The 27,477-nt window shown below is 41.4% G+C and overlaps 3 protein-coding genes across 6 annotated transcripts in view; 2 read left to right on the forward strand and 1 right to left on the reverse strand.

Moving 5' to 3' along the window:
• Positions 1–2,918: 2,918 nt before the first annotated feature.
• On the reverse strand, positions 2,919–5,736 carry LOC311004045 (acyl-CoA desaturase-like; the record flags this gene model as incomplete). The annotated part of the gene is made up of 5 exons (XM_083995990.1): positions 2,919–3,167; positions 3,522–3,754; positions 4,590–4,795; positions 4,973–5,103; positions 5,499–5,736. 5 exons carry the CDS (start codon positions 5,734–5,736, stop codon positions 2,971–2,973), a joined length of 1,005 nt encoding a protein of 334 aa, XP_083852116.1. The 3' UTR covers positions 2,919–2,970.
• Positions 5,737–7,790: 2,054 nt separating this feature from the next.
• Positions 7,791–11,441, forward strand: uchl3 (ubiquitin carboxyl-terminal esterase L3 (ubiquitin thiolesterase)). The gene is made up of 8 exons (XM_083997306.1): positions 7,791–7,924; positions 8,981–9,109; positions 9,285–9,441; positions 9,751–9,836; positions 10,162–10,209; positions 10,301–10,376; positions 10,519–10,577; positions 10,678–11,441. The coding sequence occupies exons 1-8, from the start codon at positions 7,871–7,873 to the stop codon at positions 10,765–10,767; spliced, it is 699 nt and encodes a 232-aa protein (XP_083853432.1). The 5' UTR covers positions 7,791–7,870; the 3' UTR covers positions 10,768–11,441.
• A 1,817-nt stretch (positions 11,442–13,258) lies between these two features.
• lmo7a (LIM domain 7a) overlaps positions 13,259–27,477 on the forward strand; it is a 50,379-nt gene continuing 36,160 nt past the window's right edge. Inside the window, exons 1-4 of one of the 4 annotated variants that reach the window (XM_083997298.1) lie at positions 13,259–13,458; positions 13,715–13,829; positions 20,058–20,128; positions 22,431–22,500. In XM_083997298.1, the coding sequence (XP_083853424.1) occupies positions 13,761–13,829; positions 20,058–20,128; positions 22,431–22,500 (210 nt within the window). In that variant the 5' untranslated portion in view covers positions 13,259–13,458; positions 13,715–13,760. The remainder of the gene's footprint in view (positions 13,459–13,714; positions 13,830–20,057; positions 20,129–22,430; positions 22,501–27,477) is intronic. The other 3 variants (XM_083997297.1, XM_083997299.1, XM_083997300.1) reach the window with 3 other exon arrangements.

Raw genomic sequence — 27,477 nt, forward strand, 5'->3', positions numbered from 1 at the left:
CTGTTCAGTAGCCTCACTGCCTGAGGGTACAGGCTGTGGGCCATTCAGGTGGTTCTGGCAGATATGGCCCTGTACCGTCTACCTGAGGGCAGCAGGTGGAACAGGTGATGGGCCGGGTGGTGTTGGTCACGCAGGATGTTACGCACTCTCTTCAGACAGCGGGAGGTGTAGATGGTACTGATCTCTGGTAGAATGGTCCCCATGATTTCCCCCGCTGTTTTTACCACCCGCTGGAGTGCCTGCTGTTCGGCCTTAGTGCAGCTAGAGAACCACACAAGGAAACCATATGTCAGAACACTGCTGATGGCACAGTTGTAAAAGTTCACCATCAGCTGTTTCTGGATCCCGGCATTCTTCAGTTGCCTCAGGTAGATGGTTGTTTTGTCTCTTTTTGCGGGGGTCCACAATAATCTCCTTGGTCTTCTTGATGTTCAGTATGAGATTATTACCCACACACCATGCTGCTAGATGTTGCACTTCAGTCCTGTAATCCGTCTCATTATTGTTGTTGATGAGTCCGAGCACTGTGGTGTCGTCGGCGAATTTAACAATGAGATTGGAGGGAGAAGAAGCAGAGCAGTCATGTGTGAACAGGGTGTAGAGCAGAGGACTGAGCACACACCCTTGGGGGGCCCCGGTGTTGATTGAAAGGGTGGAGGAAGTGTACTTGTCCACTCTCACACTCACACAGATGTTTAGTCCAAGATGGTGTAATTTGGCTTGGAGCTTGAAGGGCCGGATTGTATTAAAGGCCGAGCTAAAGTCGACAAAGAGGAGTCTCGCATAGGTGTTCTTCTGCTCAAGATGCTCCAGTAGTGAATGAAGCACGATGGCAATAGCGTCCTCAGTCGACCTGTTCTGTTTGTACGCAAACTGGTGTGGGTCAAGTGTTGGTGGTATTGCGCCTTTAATGTGTTTGATGACCAGTCTCTCAAGGCATTTGGCGGGAATAGGGGTGAGTGCCACAGGTCTGTAGTCATTCAGACATGTGACATTTGACTGCTTGGGGATGGGAACAATAGTGGCTGCCTTGAAGCAGGCGGGGACCCATGATGTAGACAGTGATGTGTTGTAGATGGAGGTGAAGACGTCCGTTAGCTCTGCAGCACAGTCTTTCAGCACCCGGCCCAGCACGCCGTCCGGCCCGGCTGCCTTCCGGCTATACCGATATTATATAGATTAATTACACAGAGAGCCTAAAATATTTCATGTATTTATTTATTTTAATTGTAATGACTATGACTTACATTTAATAGAAACTGAATATTCAGTAAATCAAAAAAAATTGAATATCGTGGAAAAAGTTCATTATTGTAACCTAATGGTGTCACACTCTCAGCTAATGAACTCAAAACACCTGCAAAGGTATCCTAAACCTTTAAATGGTATTTTAGTCTGGTTCAGTAGGCTACATTATCATGGGGAAGACTGATGACCTCCATGATATTCTAATTTATTAAGATGTGTCTGGTCTAATATACAATTTAACAGTCTGTCCTGGTTCCATCATCTCTGCAGGAAATAGTCCGTCCACCTGTTACATGTGAGTGAATAATGTAATCAACCTCCTTTTTTTTAATCATGCTTGCATGAGAACAGCATAGTGTTCATGCATTTTACTTCCTTGCTGTACAGGCAACAACATTTTGATCTTTGGGCCCCCTTTCTCTAAAAACTTGTAACTTATATTTTTTTATTTAAAAGTCTTTACTGGTGTGATTTTGTTTTTACAGTTTTGCTCAGGATAAAACAATGTCTGCGTACACCAAAAAGACAATGATCATGATGAGTCTATAATAACCTACATGCTGTTTTACTGTTTATAATGCTGTTTCTTTGACTTGCCATACCTTAATTCTCCAGTAGAGGGAGAAAATCCACTTTTGAGTTGATATCAAAAATAAACATAACATAAAACAAACATGGCATTTCAAATATGTGTTAAATATGGTGGTTTCATGTCATCACTCCTTCATTATGTGGATAAAAAGTATAAGCCGTGCATTACAGATAGCCTACCCAGTGCAGAGAGAGAGCAAGGCTTTCATTTCAAACAGCACATGTCCAAAAATGGGAGCAGGAGCTGTTTAAGCTCATCTGGCACGATTCTGTCTGCAGTAAGATTAAGATAAAAAACGAGATCTGAGATCCTTGTTGGACCCCCTGCTGTACCTGATGCAACATTGGTGTCAGAGCAAAAGTTAAAAGCTCTAACTTTTTTTCTTTCTTTTTTTTTTACCATAACTTGCACTTTTATGCAACTTTCTAATAAGTGTGCCAAGCCTCATTTTGGGAAAGATTCCTGATGTGTTTCAGAGACAGAAAGTAAACACCACTCCTACACAAGCCTGACTGGCACTTTCTGAGGGAGGTGAAAAGTCTGAGTGTATTTCAACTGAATACATAATAAGAGCAAATAATATTTCTTCAGGTAAAGAGTCCAGACGTCCTTCTCCAATGTTAAACACAGAGGTATCTTCATGAAGAGGGTGGATGAAGTTTAAAGACTGCTTCATACTCAAGGTATACATTGTGTTACACCAGAGAAATAATTGTTTTATTAACAGTTACAGTACTTACAACGCTCCTTAGCCAGTTGGACACGACATAAAGGTGTTGTTACCTCAAATAAAGAACATTGGCTTTAAAAAAGGCCAAACAAAGACCATAGTCAATCTCCACTTCCTGTAGAATGAAACAAAGAACTACTGGCCAAAGTTAGAGCTAAATGTCCTTAAAGCAAACAAAAGAAACTAAATTTTGTTTTGCAGAATACTTCATATAAACCTTATAAGGTGCCAAAAGCAAATAATAGATCTATTAATTATAAAAAATAATTAATGCTTTGACAAATATAATGATAATAAATCCCATATTAGTCCAAACAGCAAATAATCAGAAACATCATAATGCCCACCCTCCCACACCAAAATTCTTTCTGTGTTTTCGTGCATTTGAAACTGGTGGGATTTATCCACTTTTGGCCGAGACACCCGTTCGTCGCATGCGAGCCAGGATAATTTCCTTGGACACCCTCTTGCGGTCCTTGGCCAAACTCAGGAAGCACATGACATCAATAAAGGCGGTGGAGATATTCAGCCTCCAGCCAAACTCACTGGCGGAGTAGTCAAAGGGGAATGTGTGATGGTAGTTGTGGAAACCTTCCCCTGAAAACCAAAGAGAGAGATGTTTTATATTCCAGGCTTAATTTGAATGAAGATATGAATCTGTACCTGCTTTATCTCCATTTGAATACATCACAGGATGAAGAATTGGCAAACAGCCATTAGCACAAACAATTTGTTATGAAAGGAGTCATAAAAGACTCTTTCAGTGATAAGATGGCTATCAATCCCATGGAGCACTACTGCAGAAAACATCCAATTAACAAATGTAACGCTCTGTTGCCGACTTCTATTACTTTTTTCTTTATCTATTCTACAACTCTGTTTCAGTGTTTTGTTCCAGATTGCAATTAGAAAGCAATCTAAGTAAACTGAGTGAACATAATGTTTCTTTACCTACTGCACCGAGAGAAACCAGTAGGTTTTCTGCCGGGTTGATGGTTTTGTCATAAGGCTTGTTGCCCCACATGTGTGCAGCACTGTTGACCAGCCAGGTGCCATGGAGCATCAGAACGTATCTCAGGATCGCAGGGATGAAGTAGGAAACGGCCAGAGATTCACCCCAGAAGTACCAGGGCACCAGCGTGGGCATGAGGAAGCACAGGATCAGCACAGACAGCTTGTAGTACCTGAAACAGAAGAACAAGTGATACCTCAAACAGATCCATTATCAACTGCCTGTGATTCACTGTAACCCTAACCCTGAAGCTGAATCGAATCAAATTGATTTTTCTTTCTCTCACTCGTCTATGACCTCATCCCAGCTCATGTTACGTAACATCAACCCTCTTGAGACTGACAGCCAGACAAAACAACAAATGGCAACTTTTGATTGCGACACAACCACTGAATCATATTTGTACAGGAAAAACAAAGCAGGACATTTTGTAATGAATGAAATTCAAGTCAACAGGGTGATAGGCATGTTGGACACACATTACATCATATTTCTCCTTATGGAGTAAATCATAATTAACATGATTATCTCCAGACCATGTGGCCAATGACCAGTCAATGAACACGCACATCCATCTTGTTAACCAATTAATCTGTTGACATGGCAACAGTGACCCTGACTACAACATCCTTTACATCTTGGACCAGGAGGGAAACACGCAGCTATATTAACAAACAAAAAAAAGTAGTACCATACAAATACTTTTAATTCTGCATTAGAAACAAATTTAGTCATAATGCAAAACATTCATATAACTGATGATGCATGTTCTGTATCAGATTATTTTAGTCAGTATTTACTGGAAAACTGATATCAGTTTTTCAGACATGTTAATGTTAATATCAAATTTTGCAGATAAATGTTACTGGCTAGCAGTTATAAAACACCGGAGCTTGTGAATCCCCCAGAGTCTCAGTAAATAGCCTGAAGTGACGGTCACTGATTACATATTGAACAGAAAAACAAGGATAAACTCAAAGACAAACTCTGGTGTAGTGTTTGCTCACCTTCTTTGGAACATGACCACTTTGTCTGCCTTCAGGTCGGACACATCTATTTTCTGTCCCTTTTCAATAACCATGGGATGCTTTCGACAGAGCAGCCAGCCAATGTGAGAGAAGAAAAAACCCCGTTTGGCATTATGGGGGTCAGCATTCGTCTCTGAGCACTTGTGATGAACACGGTGGTCCCTCGCCCACTCGAATATGTCATTCTGCACAGACAGAGAGAAATCAAGCTTATGTGACACATTTAAAGACATGCATCACAAGTATAAGGGCACTTTACTTTTCTATTTTTAATTTGGTAGTAAATGTTTTAACAATAAACTGAAATGTAATAAATAAGAATATACAGTAGAAATCTTTTTTTTTAAATCTCTTTGTTTTACCTGAAAGGCCATGGAATTACACATGGCAAGGAAGACCCGTAAGGGAAAAGAAGCCTTATAGGATCTGTGGCTCCACAATCTGTGTGCTCCACAAGTCACACCAAGACCAGTGAAGATGTACATGAATACAGCTGGAAGAAAGAAAAGTGGACAGGACAGATATCTGAGACACTATGTTGTGTTGTTTTATTTTCATTTTCAAGTAAGGTAAAGCATTAGAGCGTCCCAGGATTGGATAATGACAGGTTTTGAACTGGGACTGAGTGTATTGTGTCTGCAGGAATAATGTTTGTGTAAATATTTGGGCACAAATAGTTATTTTTCAGAAGTTTAACAACTATTCTAAGTTTGCATGTTTCTAATTCGGGATTGTACAACACACTCCTTCAAGCCCCCTCAGGCTGTATGTATGTAGGCTACTGTACTTTGCAATATGACATCAGCCCTTTCTGACTGTGCTCCACAGGGATTTACAAGTAAAAAGACAACAAAGCCAAGCATGTTACATCATTTAGATAATACTTACAAAATATGAGAGTTGAAACTGATGCAGATGGAATGAGAAATATTCCATAAACTGCACTCATATGTAAGAGGGCCATCAGTATGACATTTCTCCACACCACCACCACCACTGGTGTTTGGGTATCGTCATTGTCATTAAAGTTGTTATGAGAAGTTTCATCCACCTCTGATATTTTTTCCAGGGTATTTCCATTTTCTTCCTTTCTTTCACGATGACTGATGGTTTCAGTTTCTGCCATTTTTGCTGTCAGAGGGAAAAAAAAAGGGACATGTTGCTCAGTTAAATGGAGAAACTCAGAGGGAGGTGTGGCAATAAAAAGTTCATATCATGTTAATTCTCACATAAACAATAGCCTGGTACCAATATGAGGAAAACATCTGACATGTAGTTACTTTGCATCTGCTGTTAGTGAGATAAAACACAATATGATAGTTGAAATATCTATATCTTCTTAAGAAATGGTATTTTCATTACCAAAATGAATTTATTTTGCATTTTTTTGGTGGCATTTGATTATTTTTATTCAGTTCCCCAGGTGAACACTGATGTTGAAATGTCTTTTCATAAGTTGATTTTTTTTTTTTTTTTTTTTTTTTTTTCATCATTAAATACAAATCTAACTGTTAGAGACAATGTAAGGGTATTGCTGTTAGGACAGACAGAATAACTAAGTATTCACAAGGTTTTTTTTTTTTTTCTTGAGCTATATTTTAAGTCATAAAATCTTATACGGTTGGCTACTTAACAAAGTTGAACCTACTCACCAAATGCTCTCCAGTCAATGTTGCCTGCAGAGGAAGGTGTAAAAACTGCTGAGATGCAGGTAAAGTTGAGAAGTCTATTTAAGTTTAGCCACAATGAAGACCCCTGAATTCCTGTTATTCCACAGTGCTACGTCAGGTGAAGCCAATTGGTGGATGGGGAAAGTGATGCCTCCGGCTCCGACTGTCCATTGGCTGTTGGCGTATAGTCTGAGTCATGTTTACCACCTTTTAATGACACTCACTCGGTGTTCTCAGGGTGTTTGATGTGTAAATGTGCATCTTATGCAAAAATGTTGCGACGGTTTTCCCCCAAGGCGCTGCATGGCCCACAGTTATTGTCTTTGATTGTGACTCATTGCTCAGCTGCAAACTGAAGCCTGGTCAGTGTTACAGAATGGGATGATGTGATGGCGCTGTATGAAGTCAAGAGGCCAGGGGGCCCTAAAGGTCTCAGTAAGACGCAGTGATAATGGAAAGTGGACGTGGCTGGTGGAAAATCTGAGGGTGGTTGATAATAAATGTGTTCGGTTCTCTGCCAGTCATATCAGTATTTTTTTTATTATTATTATTTTCTCAATCTTAAACAGCTTTTCAGCTGCACATGACGCATACCAAGAAATGGCTGAACAGAAATGCCCTTCCTGGTATAGAGCAGACACTATGTGGATAAACAGCAATATAATGTCTTTAGGGGTGAGTCAGAAGAATGACGACAGAAATCATGTAGGCAACTTTTGTAAATATATATTTGAGCCAGTTTCGTGTTTTAATATAAAAGTTTGAGTTGTAAATTGCGCAATTTCACGAATGAAACTTTATTCTCCTTATGATAGATGATGATGCTGTGAATGACACTGCACTCTGGGTCGAGGTTATCCTACTGCTTTACAATGTCCTGCAGAGATTTCCTGATATGAAATTAAAAATTCACAGTCCCAAACAGCAGCTGTGCACAACAGATCGCATGGTAGCTCTGTAGAATAAACGGACCAGGACCCTTTGGAAACTTACTTGTAAACGCATTAATTTTGCAAATAACAATTGGGTCGAGTTTATAAAATGCAGGAACAACAGCGCCCCCATGTGGCGATTACATGTCAGAAATGCACACTAAATCAAACGGTTTCATGGCTTAGAAATATTTTCATTCATATAATTATTGGAGTTTTTTTTTATATATTTGTAATGGTTAGTTAGACAAAGGAATACAAGGAATAAACAACTGGGAACAAGGCTGGGAATCTGTCTCCCTGACACACGCCCGTGACCCTGGACTGGTCCACTAGGTCCACTGTTGGGTTGATAATGTGGGTGTCACATTTAAAAGATGAGTCATTTCACAGACAAAGAATGAAGGCAAAGCTGTGTATGGTATAAGATGACATTAAGTGGTACATATAACGTGTTTGTGTTACACAGCCCAGAATGTGGTGTTTTTACGGGTTATGAAGAAACGAGCACCCCCGCGTTTTCCCCCTCACGTCAAGATGCACGATCCTGACGCGGAAGTGATTTCCAGCTGTCACAGAATTTTTTCCTTTTTTTTCTACGGCAAATCAGTTTCAGTTTTCGACCGAAACACGACTAAACGCTCGTCGTTGCTCCAACATGGACTGTCCACGCTGGCTGCCTCTGGAGTCCAACCCAGAAGTATGTACCCTTGTTGTTGGTGCCACGTTTTGTTTTGTTTTGTTTTATCGCTGCCATTCATTCATAATAAGCATGTGAGGGCCGGCGGCTAACCGATGCTAGCAGGGAGAACAAAGCTGGAGCCGGTGTGGCTGCTTTGCTGAACATAAACAGCGATTTTCGTTAACGTTTATATTTCTGTTTTTTGTTGTCAGGTCATGACAAAGGTGAGTATTTTCTTCAGGCTGAATTTGACACCACATGGACCTGAATGAGCGGCGGCAAAGCGGCGTGCACACTCACTGAGGCACAAGGCCTCTACCCAGCAGCGATGCTACATCCAGTAAAGAGAAAAAACACAGACAGAAGACATGTAAAGGATTGACCAATACGTTGCTAGCAGGATGTTTTTTTCCCCCTCTATAGCAAAGAGTAGCTATATTAGCATTAACTTTAGTTGGATGTAAACAATACACTTGAATAAATGAGGGGAGACACAGGAAATTATTTGATGACTATGCAGCATCTTAGTCATCACAACCTATTTTTGGACTGACATGTAAGACATCACTCTCCTCCACCACCACCACCGTCAATAGTAGAGTACAGGAGACTTATAGAGCCCAACAATACCACAGCTTATAAACTTATCTGGTAATTTATGGTGGCCCAACACCTCACCACACATTAGCTTTACATCTATTCACTTGGAAAATGCGTTTATCCAAGGTGACTTACAAGTGAAGGGAACTAGTAAGCTTCAGTGCAGCTAATGTACACAATACGCGCCTGTTTAATAAGTGTGAGGCCATTATATTATATTTAGAAACGGCACCAGAAGTGTGTAATGAGTCCTAGTTAAACACATTAGGGTTTTAGGAGAGGTGGTTCCTAGAGGAACACAGTGGTGAAGACAACTCTGAAAGCAAATATTTGTGATTTGAATGTCTATGTAGTTTTTTCTTGTAATTTATCTTCAGGCAGCTCGCCCAAGGTTTTTTTTTTCTACCACATCTTCCTTATAATTATAGCTAATAGAGACTAAGTCAGCCTCATGTGAACACAAATTCACTCCAAGCTTCTGTGCAGTTTGTTAACTGTTTGGGTATGAAACCTACCTGGCAATTTGGAGATGTGTACGGATTGGATCCTGAGCTCCTCAGCATGGTGCCAAGACCTGTGTGCGCAGTGCTACTCCTCTTCCCAGTAACAGAGAAGGTAGCTACTTAAATTTATTCTTGCAACATCTTTAGTGTATAACTGTCAATTAACCATAAAGATGTCTTCACATTGTGCATATTTCAGCTGGAGATGTCTATGCGTACAGGCTTATGTTCATGTTATGCAAAACAAAGTTTAACAAACATTTCTCTTTTGTCGTTCTGTTGTCCAGTATGAAGCATTTAAGCAGGAAGAAGAAGAGAAACTGAAGGATCAGCCACAGGAGGTCTCCCCTGACGTCTACTTCATGAAGCAAACTATTGGAAACGCCTGTGGAACAATAGGGTTAATTCACGCAGTGGCAAACAACAAGGCACATCTGGACTTTGGTGAGTTGTTAACTCTATTCACATCAGACTCAGAAAGTTATTGTTACTTGATGATATAACACTGCATTTTGGGAAATTGCAAATGTATTAATAAGTGTTGAAATTATGGCAAAACAGTATGATGTGTCTATTCACTAGGTGAAAAGTACCATTTATCATATTAATCACAATCATTACCTTACATTCCATAATTTCCTATCATAATGTTTGTTTATTGATGTATCATCAAGGTCAAAATCCAAGCACCTGTGCACCTTGCAGACACTTTCCTATATATAAGCTTTACTGTATGTTCCTGTTTCTCCTCAGAGCCTGATTCTGCTCTTAAGAAGTTTCTTGAACAAACCTCTAAAATGAGTCCAGAGGAACGGGCTACCTTCCTGGAAAAAGACGAGGTAGGAACACACAGAGGAGCTTGAGTCTTTGGAGAGGTCAAAGTTAGATACAGGAGTGTAGGACTTCCACCAAGGTGTTGGATTCCTTTTGGCCGACTGGTCCCGAAAAGAAACAACGCAAAAGGGTTTAGATATTTACTTTATTTCAGACATGGATTAGGTCCATGGAGACAAGACAATGACCATTAAAAAAACAGTAAAACGATTTTAAAACAAGACCATAAATATTATCAACAGAAAAATAAGAATATGTAATGGCTGCATTTTTTTTTACCTAACAGCTTTAAAATTACTATATAACAAAATGTTTTTCTTGCTGTTTCAGAGTATACGTGTCACACATGAGTCGAGTGCACAGGAGGGACAGACTGAGGTTTGTATTGAGATTTGAATTATTTATTACTCAATGTAAAGACATATTTTCAACTCAACATACCTTTGTGTGTGTGTCTGGTCTGTTACAGGCTCCAAGCTTAGATGAGAAAGTAAATCTGCATTTTATAGCTTTCGTGAATGTCGGAGGACAATTATATGAACTGGGTGAGTTAACCACACACCCACATTTATATACTGTATGTTGTTTTTATATATATATGTGTACGTGTGTACATGGTCATGTTGGTGGTTAACAAACTGCAAACTCCCAATAAGTACTCTTATTTTATTGCATCTAAATACACAGATGGCCGGAAGCCTTTTCCTATTCTCCACAGAAAAACTTCGGAAGACACTTTCCTTGAGGTACGACATGACAGAATAAAAACCCACCTATCACATAAGAATATCTCTTTAAGTGGACTTGTCATTCATTATTTTCCTATTGTGTTCAATTGCGCTGCAGGATGCTGTTGAGGTTTGTAAGATCTTCATGGCTCGCGACCCTCAGGAGGTCCGTTTCACCATCATTGCCCTCTCCAAAGATTCATACTGAGGAAACTCCCCCCGTGACCCGAGAAATCAAAGAAATAATTACTGCCAAACATTCTCAAGTGCTGATTTTATTGGGAAATAGTTTTTTTTTTTTCAAAATACTTTAGCGAGTGATATGGGGAAAATCAACACATGTCAGTGGTAACATTGAAAAGTATTGTTATACGTCACTTGTTTGCACGTTAGACGATATTGCAAGGGAATGCTGCTCAAAGTAATTCTTGCTAAGATCAAAATCTTCCCGTTCCTTCACTGCTGTAACATCTCTAACCTGTAATACAGATGTCAGCTGTACTGCATTGACACTGCACTAAAGTGTGTTTACATGGCGTGTTTGGCTTTCAATTAAGAAAGAGCAGTTAACACATTTTTCATGTCACGGAGGGAACTCTTCTCACTACTTTTTTTTTTTTTACTCCTGGGCTCAATGATAAATATTCTATGTAGTGAATTTGTTTTTGATCATATGTCTAACAAATGATCAAAACAGCTGAAGAAAACATGTTGTGCAAGGCTTTAATTTGAGTTACGGCTTTGAAAAAGCAAAATAGGCCTAATGCTGTTTTATGCGCTTATGGTGTCATAAAAAAAAGTTATCAAAAGAAAAACATGCAGACTGTGTTGGAAGGTGCCTACATTTTTGTAATAAGAACTAGGAAATCTGTCAAATAAAATGCAAATTTATTACACAATTCTTTCATGGGTATTTTCTGTGACACGAACATCTGAGCTATTTGAAAATGATATTGACAGGTTTATGGTTGGATGTAAGTAACTGGAACAGACATACCAGGCCTGTCGGAGCCTGAAGACAATTTGGAGAATATTCTGGCACATGAGTGTTAAATCATAAGTGTGAAGGACAATAACTGTTGAATACTGCAATTTCAGATTTTAAATTGTCACCCCCAGGAGCACATTATCCTGTATTTACATTTGCTCCTTTGGCAGATGTGTTAACGTAAGTTACAGGTACGGTAAGTATTTTACAATTGGAAACTATGGAGTTAAGTAGTACTCAATTAACTTGAGTTATTCATTATACACTACTCACAAAAAGTTTGGGGTATTCGGCTTTTGGGTGAAGTTTCAGGATGCCCCTTAAATGCACTATAACGTTTACAGATTAACTGAATTTGACCTTCTCTGAAGTTTTGAATGCACATGTCCAACTGTTCAATGTTTCAGTGCTTACAACAGAACATGCTGATCTCTAACAATGTGATTAACTGCAAAAATCACAAAAAGTGCAGATGCATGAAACGGCCATTTAATGTTCTGGTCCAACAGTTTGTGTTAAAACAGCCCTCTTCATCATGCTATTCACATTTTGACATGAAAACTAGACCACACCTAAGAATCAATCAACAATGTTGAGGCTTCAAATGGGATCTTTTCAGAGGGAAGTGTCTACTGAGCTTAGAATGTCACAGAGTTGTCAGCAGGTTGGACAGAGTCACAGAAAGACAGAGAAGGGGACGTCCTTTGGCCACATGACAAGTTGAGACATTGACATTTTTTGTTGTGGTATACCCACCACATTTAGTGTTTGTTTCAATAAATTGTTTGAGATGAAGAATTTACCATTCCATACTTATACTTAAACGCCCTATTTTCATGATATAATATTAATCACTGTAGCATGAACATTTTACATAAATTTCGCCCGAAAGTTGAATATCCCTAACTTTTGTAGTGTATAACGCAAGTTTTGAGAAAAAATATTAAAGGAAATAAAAGTGCCCTCAAAGTATTACAAGTAAATTCCTCATCTTTCATCTGCAGAAACCACCAAATGATAGCTATTACTACATTCTGTCCTAAAAAGTCTTGAAAATTGCACAGGTATAGAAAAGTCCTTAAGATACATTTAAACGAATTAAAGTCTTACTGAAGAATATTGTTTATACATGCAATCCTGGTGAGATTTGATTTTAAAAATCAATATGATTCAAAATATTATCTGTTACGTTGAAGCATTGTGTGGAGCGAAGTTATGCCAGTAAAACATTTTCCAATATAGCATAGGCTATGGTACATTTAATTCCAAGGGTTTTTCTTTACTGAAACTTAATAACGTTACATTTTAGTTTTTGGATGAAGGCAGTTTTGTGTTTTCAGGCCCTCGATGCGCCCTCACCACCGCTGGGTGGCGCTACAGGAGAGATGATTGTCTTCAGAGGAAAGTTTTCAAAAGCGACCTGAGAAACTTATTGACATGTCGGTTCTCTGAGGTGGACCGCAGACTCCAGACTGTTTAATATTACAGTGAGTGGGTTGAACTGTAGTCTGAAAAAAATATGTAGCTGCTGCCTATTAGTCGGTGTAGAGTTACACTATTGTGCATTTCGCCTACTGTTCGGGCAGCAGTGAAAACCTGGAGGGCAAATGTAATCATCCAGTGCGGGAAATAACAGTGCACTCACAAGCCTGAGTTCACCTGGAAGTTGCACAAGGACCCGTGGGTGGTCCCGGGACCTTACTTTGGAAACCCTCCCAACTCGTGCAGCTTAAAAACTTCCACGAACAGAGATCTTGTGCTGTCAGTGCCCCCCACAGCAGCAGACGAGGTGAGGTGGTGAGCTCACGGGTCTGCGTTGGAGCGTATCGATGCGTAAAGGTGAAGCCGAGGGACGGAGCTGAGCGGAGAGTGCGAAAACACAACACACAGGTGTGTCGGATGAAAGAACAGGTAAGCACCGGGGCTGAGAGATGGTGATGCAAAGTAAAAAAGAAAAGGGGGTTGAATGTGTTACTATAAAGCTGCACCTTTGCATTAATCCCTTTGATGCGCTGGTGGAAATGAACAATAGAAGGTATGTTTTATGAATGGAGAGTGTGATCTACAAGTTCACCTGTGCTCCACCTGGCCGCTTGACCAGTTTTAAAGCGCGCCCATTGTGGCTTCGTGTTTGAAATGGCTCTCGTTTGTGTCATCGGGCCATTAGGAACCGATCTGGCCCGACGGTGCTGCTCGGATAATAAGCTGCTGTGATGGAGTGGCGTGAACAGTCCCCTGTCAGCTGCGACGAAGCCTACTTGGAGGCGCAGAGGTGGATTGAGGTGAGTGGAAAAAACAGTCTAACTAGCTCCCTGCCTCGTTTTACTATTACTAACCACACTGGAAATAATTTACAAAGTTGTATCTGGTGGTGATCACTATATGACACTTTGGAAAAGTTGTTTTTTGTGCTGCTGTTGTGTGGATTTCTTTTATTCTATACTTTTTTATGGATTTGGTTAATTAATGTGAATGCTCATACAAACTAGAGTATATTTTTCTTTTTGCCTCTATCCATACATCCTTGATTGAGAGGTATGCTACTTTAGTTTATGACTGAAAGCTGATCATGTTCCTCAGCTGCTTGCCCTCAAGCTGCAGATAATAGCAGTCTGCTTCAACAGATGTATGGAGGCATGTCTCACCCTTAACCTCATGTCTCAGGTAACTGGTCGGATCAATCTTTTCTTTTAACCACAAGAAATCTCTTGTCTGCTCCTGCTCCCTCTCTCTCTCTTTTAGGTGCATGGTTTCAACTCTGTGCATCTGTGTTTGCTCTCCTTACATTGTCAGATCTTGTCTAGACCTGCTCATCAAATATTTTTTTTAATTTACCCGGGGCTTGGAGGCTCTAAAATTATTAGAGTAATTAGGAAAACTTCCATGACCTTTTGTCCAATTAACCTGCTGTAACCGGAGATCAACCCACATCTGTAAAATTATTTAATTTCTGGGTTTAAATCATAGATTGTGACAAATACATAAATAAGATAATTACCTGTTGTAGGCATGGGTAATAAGCTGAAAAAGTAGCCATATACTCTTGCACATATGATATGTATGAGAATTTCTGCAAGCATTTCCTGCTCTGAGGCAAAAAAAAAACACATTAACTATGAACTACTGACACAGAAAACCAGGCTACTAGCACTTTCAATAAGTCTCTTATCGTTTCTAGTGTGTCAGATTATCTGCAGTCCAACCTCCAGCCAGAATCTCATTCTTTCTTTTCTTTTCTCTTTACATGCGGGTGAAATTATGTTTCCTCATCTCACACATTCTCTTCCCAGCGGGGTGGCTCGGAGCTGCTGCACGGCCGTAACTAAACAAATATTGTTCTAATTTCATGAGGGGTGAATCTGAATGCTTGCAATGTGACATCAGTGTCTCTCACACTTGCACACTGGCCCATTGTAGTGGCTTAGCTCATGGACTGCGGTGGGGGCATGATCTCAGGCAGGGGCAGGGGAGGATTAGGGGAGAGCCTGCAGAGAGCTGGACAAGTTGAACAGGTGAAGGTATATGGATGTGGAGCTGTTGGTATTAACAGTAATTGTATGAGAAGCCTGGCTCGAAGGAAACACAAGAGCAATCAGAGACCAAGATCTGGCACGAGGCGAAGAGTTCCCCTTCAAAGAGAAAGTTTTGTGGATTCTGCCACTGAATGATTAACAAGCTGCTCGGCTTCACAGCACTTTAAACAGAGGCATGTGTGCATGGCGAGGTTGGCGGTGTAGTTAAAAAACTAGACTAAATGGTCTGGAGCCTGTCACATGGACACATTCCTGCATTAGCTGCCATGGCTGTGAACATAGCCCCCTCAGAGCTGGCCGGCTGTCAGCACAGCGCTGCGTCCTACAACCGTAGGGCCCTGGTGGAATAATAGAGGTCCTTGTTAATTGAATAGAAAGGCTTCAAGTGTGACTGTTATGACAATCAAGAGCAAGTGGCAGTGTTTGCACAACTTGCAGGGTCAAAAGATCATGTGTGAACACAAACAGAGGCTCTTATGAATAATAATTAAGTTAGCGTGCAGGTGATTATCTAATAAATGCTGATTTATTAGATTTTTGTATGTCTGTTTCACTGTTTTTTAGGCACTGATGTTGTTTCAGTTAAGAATATCAGACACATCAGACCAGTTTTTTTCTGTTTTGGTTGCAATGGGCAACAAAACAGGTGAATATTTAGAATACCTCCCAAAACAGGTTTCAGGCAGAGCTTCACTTTAGCCACTGGTCTGGTTGATGGTCACGCAACAGCACTGGCTGTGATCTGTATAAGGTGTCAGGCCCACTTTTGATTGTGCACCCCTCTGCTTTCTTGTTGGCTGGTTCAAAAGGACCATATTGTGTTGCTCACATATTATAGAACAACACAGCCAATCACAGGTAACACTATCCTGTGTGTATGTAACACTGAACCAACCCGATCCTTCCTTGTGGACTTTCTGGATCTTTTTGTTGGAATTATGTAATATGGCAACTGATACTGCACATGTTTATGATACAGCTAACAATTATGTTCAATGTTGACCAATGTAAGCCTTGTTTTCTATAAGAATTTGTGTCAGAAAATACAAAAAAAAAAGCCAATTTTCATGTGTCAAAGTGGCATCTTCAGATTGTTTGTTTTGTGCAGCCAGCTTTCCAAAAGCCAAAATATATTCATTTTTGAAAGGACAGAAACAAGTCAACATCACAACAATGTTGTTTCAGAATTTCCTAAACATAATTAAATGTGTTTTTGTCCTGTGATTTCCTTCACCTCACTTGTTGCAAACGTCTCAGAGATGGATATCTCAAAATCTCACAATAAAACAAAAGCCAGCTGCATGGCTAGACGCCACAAAGCGTATACTTTTTTGTCCCTTCAGTTAAATTTGATCAAAGCTGTAAAAAACACAAAAATGGATATTTCCATCCATAACATTTTTCTTCTTTTATTTTAATTTCCCTCTCTTCCATTCAGTAACTTGCGGTGGTCCTGTAGCCGTGCTGCCAACACTCATGACGTGCTTTCCGTGACCTATGTCACAGTGTTGTTTTTCATACCAGGAGCTGTGTGACTGGGCCAATCATTAGTTACCTCACTGTAGGGCCTTTTTTCTTTCTTTCTTTTTTTTGACTGTTTTCATAGGGAGCAATTAGAAACCAGGCCGCATGCATTTGGAAGTACTCACGTGAAGCAGGACCTCACACAAGAAGCCATTCACTCACCGTTACGTGTCAGTGTAGTTCCATTATTCTGATATGTTGATGTGGCTTCCACAGTGGTATACTGGTATATTTGTCTTGGGTCAGAGCCCTGAAATATTTGGATAATGTCCCCGTTGCCCCCTGATGACCCATACCGCTGTCCGCAGAGGGAACAAAGAATTTTTTAGGAACAATTAGTTTTTTGGGGGGGTGGGAGGGAGGTGTCGGGGGGAGGTGGGCTGCATCCGCACAAACCTTGAATACTGATTTGCCTCAGTGCTCGGCATGAATAAACAATAGCTGTGGTCACGGACCCAGAGGGACTCCTCGATTCCTCTGATTATTTGTCTTCTACCAAGATCCCATTCTTGGTTCACTGCAATACTAATAATTAATTTCACACATGTACCAGAACGCTCTAAGAGCCCATAATGAGCTCTGAAGACCACATTTGTGTGTGTGTGTGTGTGTGTGTGTGTGTGTGTGTGTGTGTGTGTGTGTGTGTGTGTGTGTGTGTGTGTGTGTGTGTGTGTGTGTGTGTGTGTGTGTGTGTGTGTGTGTGTGTGTGTGTGTGTGTGTGTGTGTGTGTGTGTGTGTGTGTGTGGTGGGGGGGTGCGAAGTCATCATGAGACTCAGTTCCTCATCACGTTCAGCAGCACATTCTTGAGGGGAGCGAGGGTGGTTTTGCAGGAAGGCAAGCTGTTTTTGAAATCTCTGCTCCTGCCTGCCTTAAATCTCCCTCTTAAATCAGAGCAGCAGTATGTTGCTGCAGATTAGAGCTGTTATCCCACATGGCAGGTTCAACAGGAGAGAGAGAGGGGGGGGGGGGGGGTGGGGTGGGGGCACAGCAGGCCTGATCTGAGGGGGGAGTTAATACCTCTAATGTTGAGGATAGAGAGGAGAAAAGTGTTCTGTTACAGCCGGCTTAGTGCCAGGGTGGGGTCCCATCTTACACCCTTGGACTCTGAGAGAATATCTTAATTAGCACCTTCACTCAGTTTGGACATTTCAATAAATGTAAAGAAAAAAAAAAGAAGAAGCATCAAACCAACAAACACCTTCTATAAGAGTGAAACTCGTTGTTTCCTGTTCCACCTGTGCTGTTTGTTTGCATGTACGTGCTGCCCCACCTACACAGAACAGTAGGGGTCAGGATTTCATATGCCAACTGCAGCGCTGGGCTGACAATACACTGTGCTGTGAAGCCTGTTTGCTCTGTGCGTCAACATGTGTGTGTGCGTCTGTCTGAGTGTTTTCCTGTTTGGTGTTTTTTCGCTGTCTGGTCGTGATTGTACTTTTGGTAAAGAAGGAGGAGGAGTATCTGATGTGATGATCTTGGTATGTTTTTATAAAGGAAAAACAAATATTTCCCAACAATAGATCGATTATATCGGGCATTGTACAGTAAGCCTGCTCACAGCTGCTGTATCAAGGCTTTTATCTTATTCATGTATTACAACATGGTGTAATTCCCTTGGAATGATGGGTATTTTTCAGCCGTGCCCATCTCAGGTTTCCCAGGGTGTGCTCTGAGGTGTACTTTGAAAACAATAACAGTGTCTTCCCCTTTAATCTGTCCAAATGCTCCAGTTTCCCCTGTCCTCTTTAAAAATGATGGCCTGTACTTAGCCATGCCAACAATTGTCCTGGCTTTTGTCAGCTGGGAAAAGCGACAATAGTCCTGAAACCAAGAAGCATTTGACCAATTTGGTTGGCACAACCTGTCCAACTTGTTTTGCTTTGTGTGTGTACAGCACACGTGTGTGTGTTTTTACTTTTCTTAAAGGTTCAGTGTGTAATAATTGGCAAGGTCTATTGGCAAAATCTGAATATACAGTACTACCCATGAATATATTTGTATAAGTGTATAATCACTAAAAAATGAATTTATATCAGTTGTAATTATTCTTTTATATATACATATAGCAATGGTCTTGCTTCACCTCATCGTTAGATGCTCCTGAAATACTCCCAGTCGTGGTAAACAAGTTAAACAAGGCCACCGCCACTGTTCTCAGTTTTACATCATTTCCTGATCTCTGCTCTGACTTTGTTTTCAAGTGTTGGAATAAAAAACAACACCACACATTCTCACAAGGCAACTTATACAGAGCTTATTTTGCAACAAAATATAACATTGAGGCTGTGGCCACAGCCAGTGTGGTCACAATCTCTGCAGAGGAGGTCACGTTTTTCAATCCAGTTTGTTTATCTGCCTTCAAAACTTGACTTAATTCAAATATATTGGAGGAATAGCCAGACCACAGGCCCAGAAACATAGTGGTTGGTCTGGATCCAGATTCAGAACGGTTTAAAAAAAGTTTTCCATACACAGTAAGATGAGGCCCTTTGTAAGTTTTGCTTATGTTTACTCATAAACTACTCAGCTAACTATGCAGGAATCGCGTGCATCCATTCATAATTGTCTATTTGGATGTTTTGGATGCACAAACAGGTGCAGAATAAAAACGTGACACTCAGCATGTACTCTAATTGTCGTCCATTGTAACCATCAGTGTTGGACTCAGTAACTCATTGGTCAAGTCGCTGATGGTAGAAACAGTCCAACAAAACACAACAGGAAGCTTCCTGAAGGAGCAGCCATCAGCATGAATATGATATCCCACAACAAAGGTGCAGTTTCACATGAAAACAAAACACAATACTCATACAGTACAACCATTGCCTTTCAGTGTAAATACAGGTTGTATGTATATATAAACTGCTTCAGATTGTAGATGTTAAAATGTACAGACAAATGTTATGTTCACAATCAAAGATTATTGTTTGAATCTGTGTCCATACTGTATATATGCATGAGTTTAAGTGTGTACAGCTGCATGTCATGCATGCACTGTTTGTATATCTGCCTGCATAATGGCTCTTGGTGTTCCTGCACTGGTGGTTTGAGATCATGGGAAAGGCATGAGGCTGTAACACAGCGCTGTGTTCCTCCAGCACTCCAGATGCTACCATAGCCTTGTGGCTTTGGGCAGCCTGGCTCCAGAACCAGTTTTAGCACAGCTCTCCCAGCTCTCCCAGCGTCTTTCAGCATTTAAAGTGAGAAGTACTCGAGCCACTCTAGAGATCCTGAGGAATACCTGAAGGGCTTTGCTCAACTTTATCCTGCAGACACTGTAGGAACTCAGGAGGAAATACCTCTTACTTCCTCTTCTACTGTTCTCAACATCCTACCTTTCTTCTCCAGCCTCCCCACCACACCACACCACCCGCGCACAAACCTCCGCCTCCTCTCCTCACCCAGCCCTCCTTGCCACTTTGCTCACTGTTTTTGTATCCCTTTCTTTCCAGGCAGTAACCAAGAAAAAATTTGGGAGCAACGACTTCCGATCAGCACTGGAGAATGGCGTTCTGCTGTGTGAGTAAGTACTCTGCTTTTCCCAGGCACCTCTCCTAAGCCACTCATTCATACGGAAGCCCTCCGCTCTCCTCCAGGTCTGCGCTCCAATGTAAGTGTCACTGATATTTCCCAGGCAGACCCCCTGCCGGGTCTCTGTTTGTTTGTCGGCCGCACAAAGTGAGCCAGTGTTTCCAGGCAGCACAATGGAGGTTGTATTATGTAGCTGTTTTGATATTTCTACTCTCAGATCTGCCCTCTGTGTGCTTGTTTGAGAATATGAAGTGTGATCTATTTCAAGAGGAGCTGTGTTGTCTGTCTGACAGATGTTACAGATCAGTGGACGGGCAGATTACCATCCTTTACTTTAATGAGAGCTGCGAAAAGCCAAGTAGTGAATAGAAAGCTTCCAGCTGAAACCACATCGCAGAGCCGGAGCTCCATGTCTTCTCATTAGCCTGGGTGCATCAAGAGTTTTGATGAGTTAGAGGAACAAATTTATCTGTGCGGAGCTGTCTCTCGCGCTGATTTACCGACTGCTCTTCTAAGAGTTGTGGTGTTGTGGCTTTTCTCAAATCAGCGATGTGTGCATATGTGAGAGGGATCGTTAGCATGATGCCCCCTTTATACATTTGAATGTGGGCAGCCTCTGCTAGATGGACACAGTGATGTGATTTGCACGAATCAGCAGGAAGCTGTAATTACCAGCAGCCCGTGGAGAATCTCCCGAACCTTTATTGGCGCCGGTTCAGAGAAGAATCCCCTCATTCTGCTGATTTGAGCCTGACTCCACCGTTTGCACTCACTCTCTCTTTCACCCTCTTTCTCTCTGAGAACAACAGAGACACTTTCATTCAGGGAGCTGTTCATGTTTTCTCAGCATGAGGAAGAGGAAGACAGAGATTACATCGCTTTCACCTAAACAATCAGCTTCCAGTCCCATTGTGTTGTGGTTAACTTATCACAACTATTTGGCAAGGAATTTAGTGCGGGTCGCACCTTTTGATTATGTCCCTCTTAGCTTATGGGTGTATTATATCATGATATTATTACATGTTGTTATCCCATTGTTTCACTGTTGAATGACTAAGTTGAACCCAAATGCCTTTTTGCATTCTTTCTTCACATGTCTTATACGCCCCCTCACCATCCCGTCCCGTCCTCCCCCCTCCTCCCTCTGTCTGCTGAGACAGCTGCACAAGACTTAACAAATTATTCCGCTTCAAACAAGGAAATGGTGCTGTCGTTTTTTGTTTTTTTTTGTTACTTTTGAAATTTTGATTTTACTTTTAAAACATATGAACAATTTGTTAACTATGAAGTATAGGTTCACCGTAGATTTAACCACTCAGCAGTTAATGAGGTAGGACACCACTAACTGCTGTTTACATGTCAATGGGTCTTTGATAGCAAACAAATAACATACAGTACGTTGTAAGTCATTAATAATGAAGAATGAAAATGACATTAGTATAAATGCATAAAGAAATGCAAAATAAAAACATTTTGGTAAGAAACAAAGGCCATTTATTTATTTATACATTTATTTAATCATGCATTTCCACATTTACTTAATTTATTTAATCATGCATTTCAACATATATTCATGTATTTCTATGTCTGTTTCTACATTTATTTATTTCTGTGTCCATGTTTTAATTAAGTGGGCGGCTGTTCCTCCTTGGATGGATCTGCTGTTCTGCACAAGAGCTTAGTCTTGCCAGAGTTGGCAACTAAGCAACTTTGACAGTCAATTTAAAGATTTTTCAGGCTTTTCAAAGATGTTTTTTTAAAATAAATAATTATTAAATAATCAGTAATGAAAATAAAAAAAAATGTTGCCACCTTAATATGTGGATCATTTACTCATTTCTAATTTTACATATGAATACAATAGTTTTATCTGTAGCAGATTATTTGTTTGGTGAGGTATTACTGCTTTTATTTACATAGAAGATCTGTTTTTACTTATTTATGTGTTTTAACATCTTTGAATGAAACCAAATATGTATTGTCATTTATTACAAAACACTACTGCTCACTTTTTCTGAGCATAATCAAGGTTTGTTTGGGGTTGTTTCAGTAGAGGAGGGTATATTTAAGGAGCAGTGGACCCAGAGTGTTTACATCATGGTGCGGCACTGGCCATTTACTAAACTGAAACCAGGTGGCCACCATTAAACCCAGTCGTAAACACACAACACTGAGGCTTTGCAACACTTTTTGTTCATTCCTTGCTAGTTAGACCAGTCTAGCCAATGATCGAGTGCTTTCACTTATACCTCCTTTGCTTTCTCTGATGTCCTGTCTCTTTCCTCCGCTCACAGTCTGATCAACAAGATCAAGCCTGGTGTTATCAAGAGGGTGAACAGGCTGCCTACACCTATTGCTGGCCTGGTAAGTTGCTTTCATTTTCTTTCTTTTCTTTTTTTGAATGAAACCTAAATGTGAGACTGCATGTACTATCTTAACACACATCTCATCAGAGATTTGTTCCTGCACAGTTAAAATCTAGTTTCAGTTCTCATGCGCAGGTGATATCTGTTGTAGAGCAGGTGTGTTCAGAAGCAGAGAGAGATGCAGCAGTTGAGCCGAGTGATGACAGGTCTGAGGCACAGCTGGCAGAGAGAGAGAGAGAGAGAGAGAGAGAGAGAGAGAGAGAGAGAGAGAGAGAGAGAGAGAGAGAGAGAGAGAGAGAGAGAGAGAGAGAGAGAGAGAGAGAGAGAGAGAGAGAGGTGTTTGCTTCAGTGGTTTGTCACACCTCATATGCATCCACACTAATAAGTTCAGTTAACATGGAGCAGCTTGAAAGGCCACTGGCAACATTTGAGTGCACCCGAAATGTAATGTCTGACTTGCTCGAGGCTGCGTTCAATCAAAACTGTCCAGAACAAAAAGTCTTTGTGCTGGTATGATAATCACATCTTTGATTGAGTGATGGGAAGTCAGATGAGTTTGGTTGTCTTCACTTTTATTGAATTATTCAACCTTTCCATATCTGGCATTGTCTTCAACTTTAACCAGCTGTGTGGGTCCAGCCAATTGGGACCACAGCGACTCAGTTGAAATAAATGTTTTGGGAGTGTCAACATACAAGATCTCGGGAAGTAGAGGGTTGAAAACCCTACCTTAAACCCATCCCTCACAAAGCTCTCTCTTGTGGGAGTAATTGAGTCCAGCTGTCTGGAGGAATTAAAGAGAACCCCAACCCTAACCCAGGGAGTGTGTGTCAGTGGGATCAGTAACACTCGACATGTTTGGAAAGACAATGAGATGCTGGCAGTGGGAGAAAGAAGCTGGCACTTAGGATAGATGTAAACAGTAAACATAGTATTTGCAGGGCTAAACTTTACCGTCATATCTGTGTTATGACACAAATCAAATTTCCTGCCAGTTTGTTTTGGACTCTTGGTAATATAACGGTCTGGGCACCTGCTGAGGTAATGAGGAAAAGTATCTCCTCCATCAGTAGCACTGGTGTGGTATTTCCGAGACTTGGACCCAAACCTGAAACCGCTTGATCATAAATTCTCCCGCAAATGTGAAGACTCCTGGTTGGCCTGCAGCTATCAGTTACTGCCAACCACATGGGGAGAAGTGCAGAGCTCTCCAAATAAACCCCGCTCACTCTCGCTCTGCTGTGAGAATCGCTTTTCTCCCACAGCAGCGTTGTTAAGGTTCCTCAGTCCTCTATCTCTCATCTCTATAAATATAAATGACTTGGGGAATGACGGATTTAGCTGTGTTTTCTTTAAAGTAATCCAACCATTCAATGCATATGTTTGGACATTTGTCCCCACATGATGGGGATTACTGCATCGGGTTTGTCATAACGTATGCTAACTATCTCTACTGAGGGTTGTTGGAGAAGAAAAGCAGCTGGAAAAATGCTGCTCTTCTAGTATCTAAATTTCCCAAAAAGGCACATGAAAGGAAAACACAGTGGAGAGAAGAAAAAAAGCCAGAGCAATGTTACAGATAATACAAAATGGCTTTAATCACTGCCGAATGAAAGGGTCCTTGCAAACACGCCTCATTAACACTCAGATATGAACATTTTCCAGCGTTATGCTCACAACTGTCATTGTTGTTTTGCTATCTGAAACATTTCCACGCTCCAAATCCATACCAGGCTTCAGCTCCGACGGAATAAAAAGCACCAGTGAGGGAAAAGGAGGAGGAAAAAAAAAACGGAAATCTGGTTTTGCAGAATATTTAGCAACATTGGCTCCGGCTCCGGGCCTATTCTTTGGCTTCGCTTATGTCCAAGGGAATGTTTCCCATGTCAGCACACTTCTCTGCCCCGTTGTTGATCACTCTGTGAGCTGTGGGTTTCAGTCGTTGCTGCCCAGGTCGGGCCTGGTTCTGCTTTTAACCAGCGCTGGGCAGGAAGCTGGTGCACAAAACCATTGCTCATTGAGGCCCACTGGGCTTAAGCCAGGGGGTGGCAGAGTTAAAGATGACTTCATCTGCCTCTGCCCACTGCACATACATTGTAATCAAGATGCTGCTGGTTGGTTGGTTGGCCCCCCGTGCACCAACTTCTTGGTGAGGCAGCAGCAGTGGGAGGAGATAAACACTTCCAATGACCCTCGGGGAGTCTTTACTCACCTAAATGTCTGTGTAATCATCTGTGCAATGACAAGCATTTTTACCACGTTTTGTTACTGTGTTTGTGTTGTATGGGTGCGTGTTATGACTGGAGCGGACTGTTGGCGGAGGGGCGGGGGAGTGTCTTGCACTGGGCCTGTTTCAGGGGAGGCAGCATTTCAAGTATTCCACCTCCTCTAGGTTTATTGTGACAGGATTTGCAAATGTGTAGCCTGATATTTTAACCATAGCTTTGCTTGGTGCGAGGGGTCAGTCGAGGGTAATTGTAGAGTATGCCTATCTTAGACAAAGAATGCAGTGGTAGGAATAGAGTGACCACAATGTTACCAGAATGAAGATCCTTTTATATCAAATCAGACACCTTATGAGTCGGATCTTTCCGTTTCTCTTGTGTTAAGTGCTTAAATCGGGGTCCTCAAGGCCGCATGAGAGGATTAGACCCTGCTGGATGGGTACAGCATATTTAGCAGGATTATGTGCAGGCACAAGTCAGCATAACATTCTTTCAACATCATTATCTCTGCATGTTCAGGGACCAATTGTTACAGGGGGGAGAGGAGGGGGCTTTTAGTTTGTTCATTATGCTCTTGAGGTGCAGTGACATTCATGCCAAGGTGATATTAATTATCCTTTTTTTATTTGGTTTTATTGCACTCGCCTAACATGAGGTTTTGCTTCACAAGGGCCTAATGTGGGAGCTCCTTCTCGAGATAGTCATCAACATTTCAGCAGCGAAGCTTCACAGTCTTTTATGGCCTGCATCTGTCAGAACATTAAAAACACAGCTAGATCTGGACCAATGCATGAGCATGGGCAGATGTTGGCTTATTAGAGGCACACTGATGTCACCATATATGTTGGTTGAGGGAAACCACTGCACAGAAACACAAATAATTACATATAAAGAAGTGATGTGGAAATGTTTGCCATTGCTTCATATCCAACCTTTCCCAAAGGAGTGGAAAATAACTGAAACTAAAAATAGAGTTTCAAATCAAGTCACTAATGATTCAGAATGAGGTATTAAAAGAGGCAACGGAAACCCATCCATCACCCACAACAATAGAGCTTGTTCCCTGCGTCAGTGTTGTAGCTGAGTAGTATACTGTAGGTGCATGCATCTGACTATCAGCTAATATATTTTTATCAGCCTTTATGGACTATAAATAATGGATATGAGTATCATTAATGATATCTAACAGAGAGAGTGCACTCAAAGACATAGGATGAGGTAAGTAGGGTCAGTACTTATATTCTTAAAATGTCACATAGCCAACAGTCACATAGCCTACGGTATATTTTCATGTTTCTGTTTGTACACGCTGTACTCACTGAATAACTGTAGGTTATGAATTCATTGTCACACACACACGTGAACTGTGAGCATGTGAACTACAGTAATAGAGTGACGTTCTCATTGTCGTTTAATTTGCATGTAATTAACTCAGTTGCTCAGTCCTGTTCTGTGTCAGCCTGGAAAAGTACATAATCATTTGTCTATTACCAAGACAAAGCAGGAGATGCCTTCATGTAAAAGGAAGAGGGGAGGGAGGAGGGGGTGGTGGTGTTTGATTCTTGACCCCTGGGGGCCCACAGTGACCCGTAAGGTCCTTCAAAGTGCTGTCAAGGGACAAGCAAAGCTGTTAGTAAGAGAAGCCTACAGTGAGAGGTCAGCGCTCTCCTACCATTTGCTAATAAGCATGTATGCTATTTAAATATAGAACAAGCTACCCCTTAATCATTCCAGCCCATGTTGAAACCATGTGTCATTACATGAAACCCTCTTAAGCAATGCTTTCCCAATGGGAAGTGCAGACTTATAAACAAGACAGCCGGCATTACAACTGGAAAAGTCATAACCCCAGGAAGGCATGGTGCTTCTGCGGTTAAGATATGTTTGAAATGCGTGTGCGCTGTGCGTAGCGGAGCTCAACATGTAGTTTCGACCATTTCGCATTGCACTCGCACATCTCTGTAAATTAAGTGCACATGCATAGAGTTTTATGAGATATAAAATATGAAGGAAGGAGACAGAGAGAACCCGTCGCTCCACTCCCATGTCCTCATTGCGTTGCTTCAGGGAAATATTTGTCAGTTTCAATCACACGACCTCATGTTTCATAGCAACCAAAATGTCTCCAAAATACTCCACCACCCCACAGATTCCACAGGTATTCTCGAGTGAAGGGCTTGGCAAAGGGAGGGAGGGGACAGTTTCAGGGTGTGAGAAGCAAGAGACGACAGCTAGCAATATGCTGTGTGTGTGTGTGTGTGTGTGTGTGTGTGTGTGTGTGTGTGTGTGTGTGTGTGTGTGTGTGTGTGTGTGTGTGTGTGTGTGTGTGTGTGTGTGTGTGTGTGTGTGTGTGTGTGTGTGTGTGTGTGTGTGTGTGTGTGTGTGTGTCAGCTCTGCACTCGCATGGCCGGTTGGGTGGAACTTGTGCAAAGCTCTGATGTCATCCTTCCTGGTTTTGGCTCTGTCTCCACCCTAAACCCAGCCCACAGGTAGCTTTGTTGCTGTCAGTCAGCTCCTGTCACGAAGTCTCTCCCCACCCACCCACCCACCGCCCCCACCCCTGCACTGTAACTGCATGTGTCTAGTGTCTGTGTGTTTGTGTGTGTTCTGCATTGGGTCACTACTCACTTTGCCACACACATGCTCCTCCCCCCCGTCCGTCCGTCTCTGCTGTGCTCTCTCTGGTGATATGAACTTTGGAAGCAATGAGTTGTAGGCTGCGTCCCTGCCAGAGAATTCTTCAGTGATTA

This window comes from Trachurus trachurus, assembly GCF_905171665.1.
Source record: "Trachurus trachurus genome assembly, chromosome: 21".
Lineage (NCBI taxonomy): Eukaryota > Metazoa > Chordata > Actinopteri > Carangiformes > Carangidae > Trachurus > Trachurus trachurus.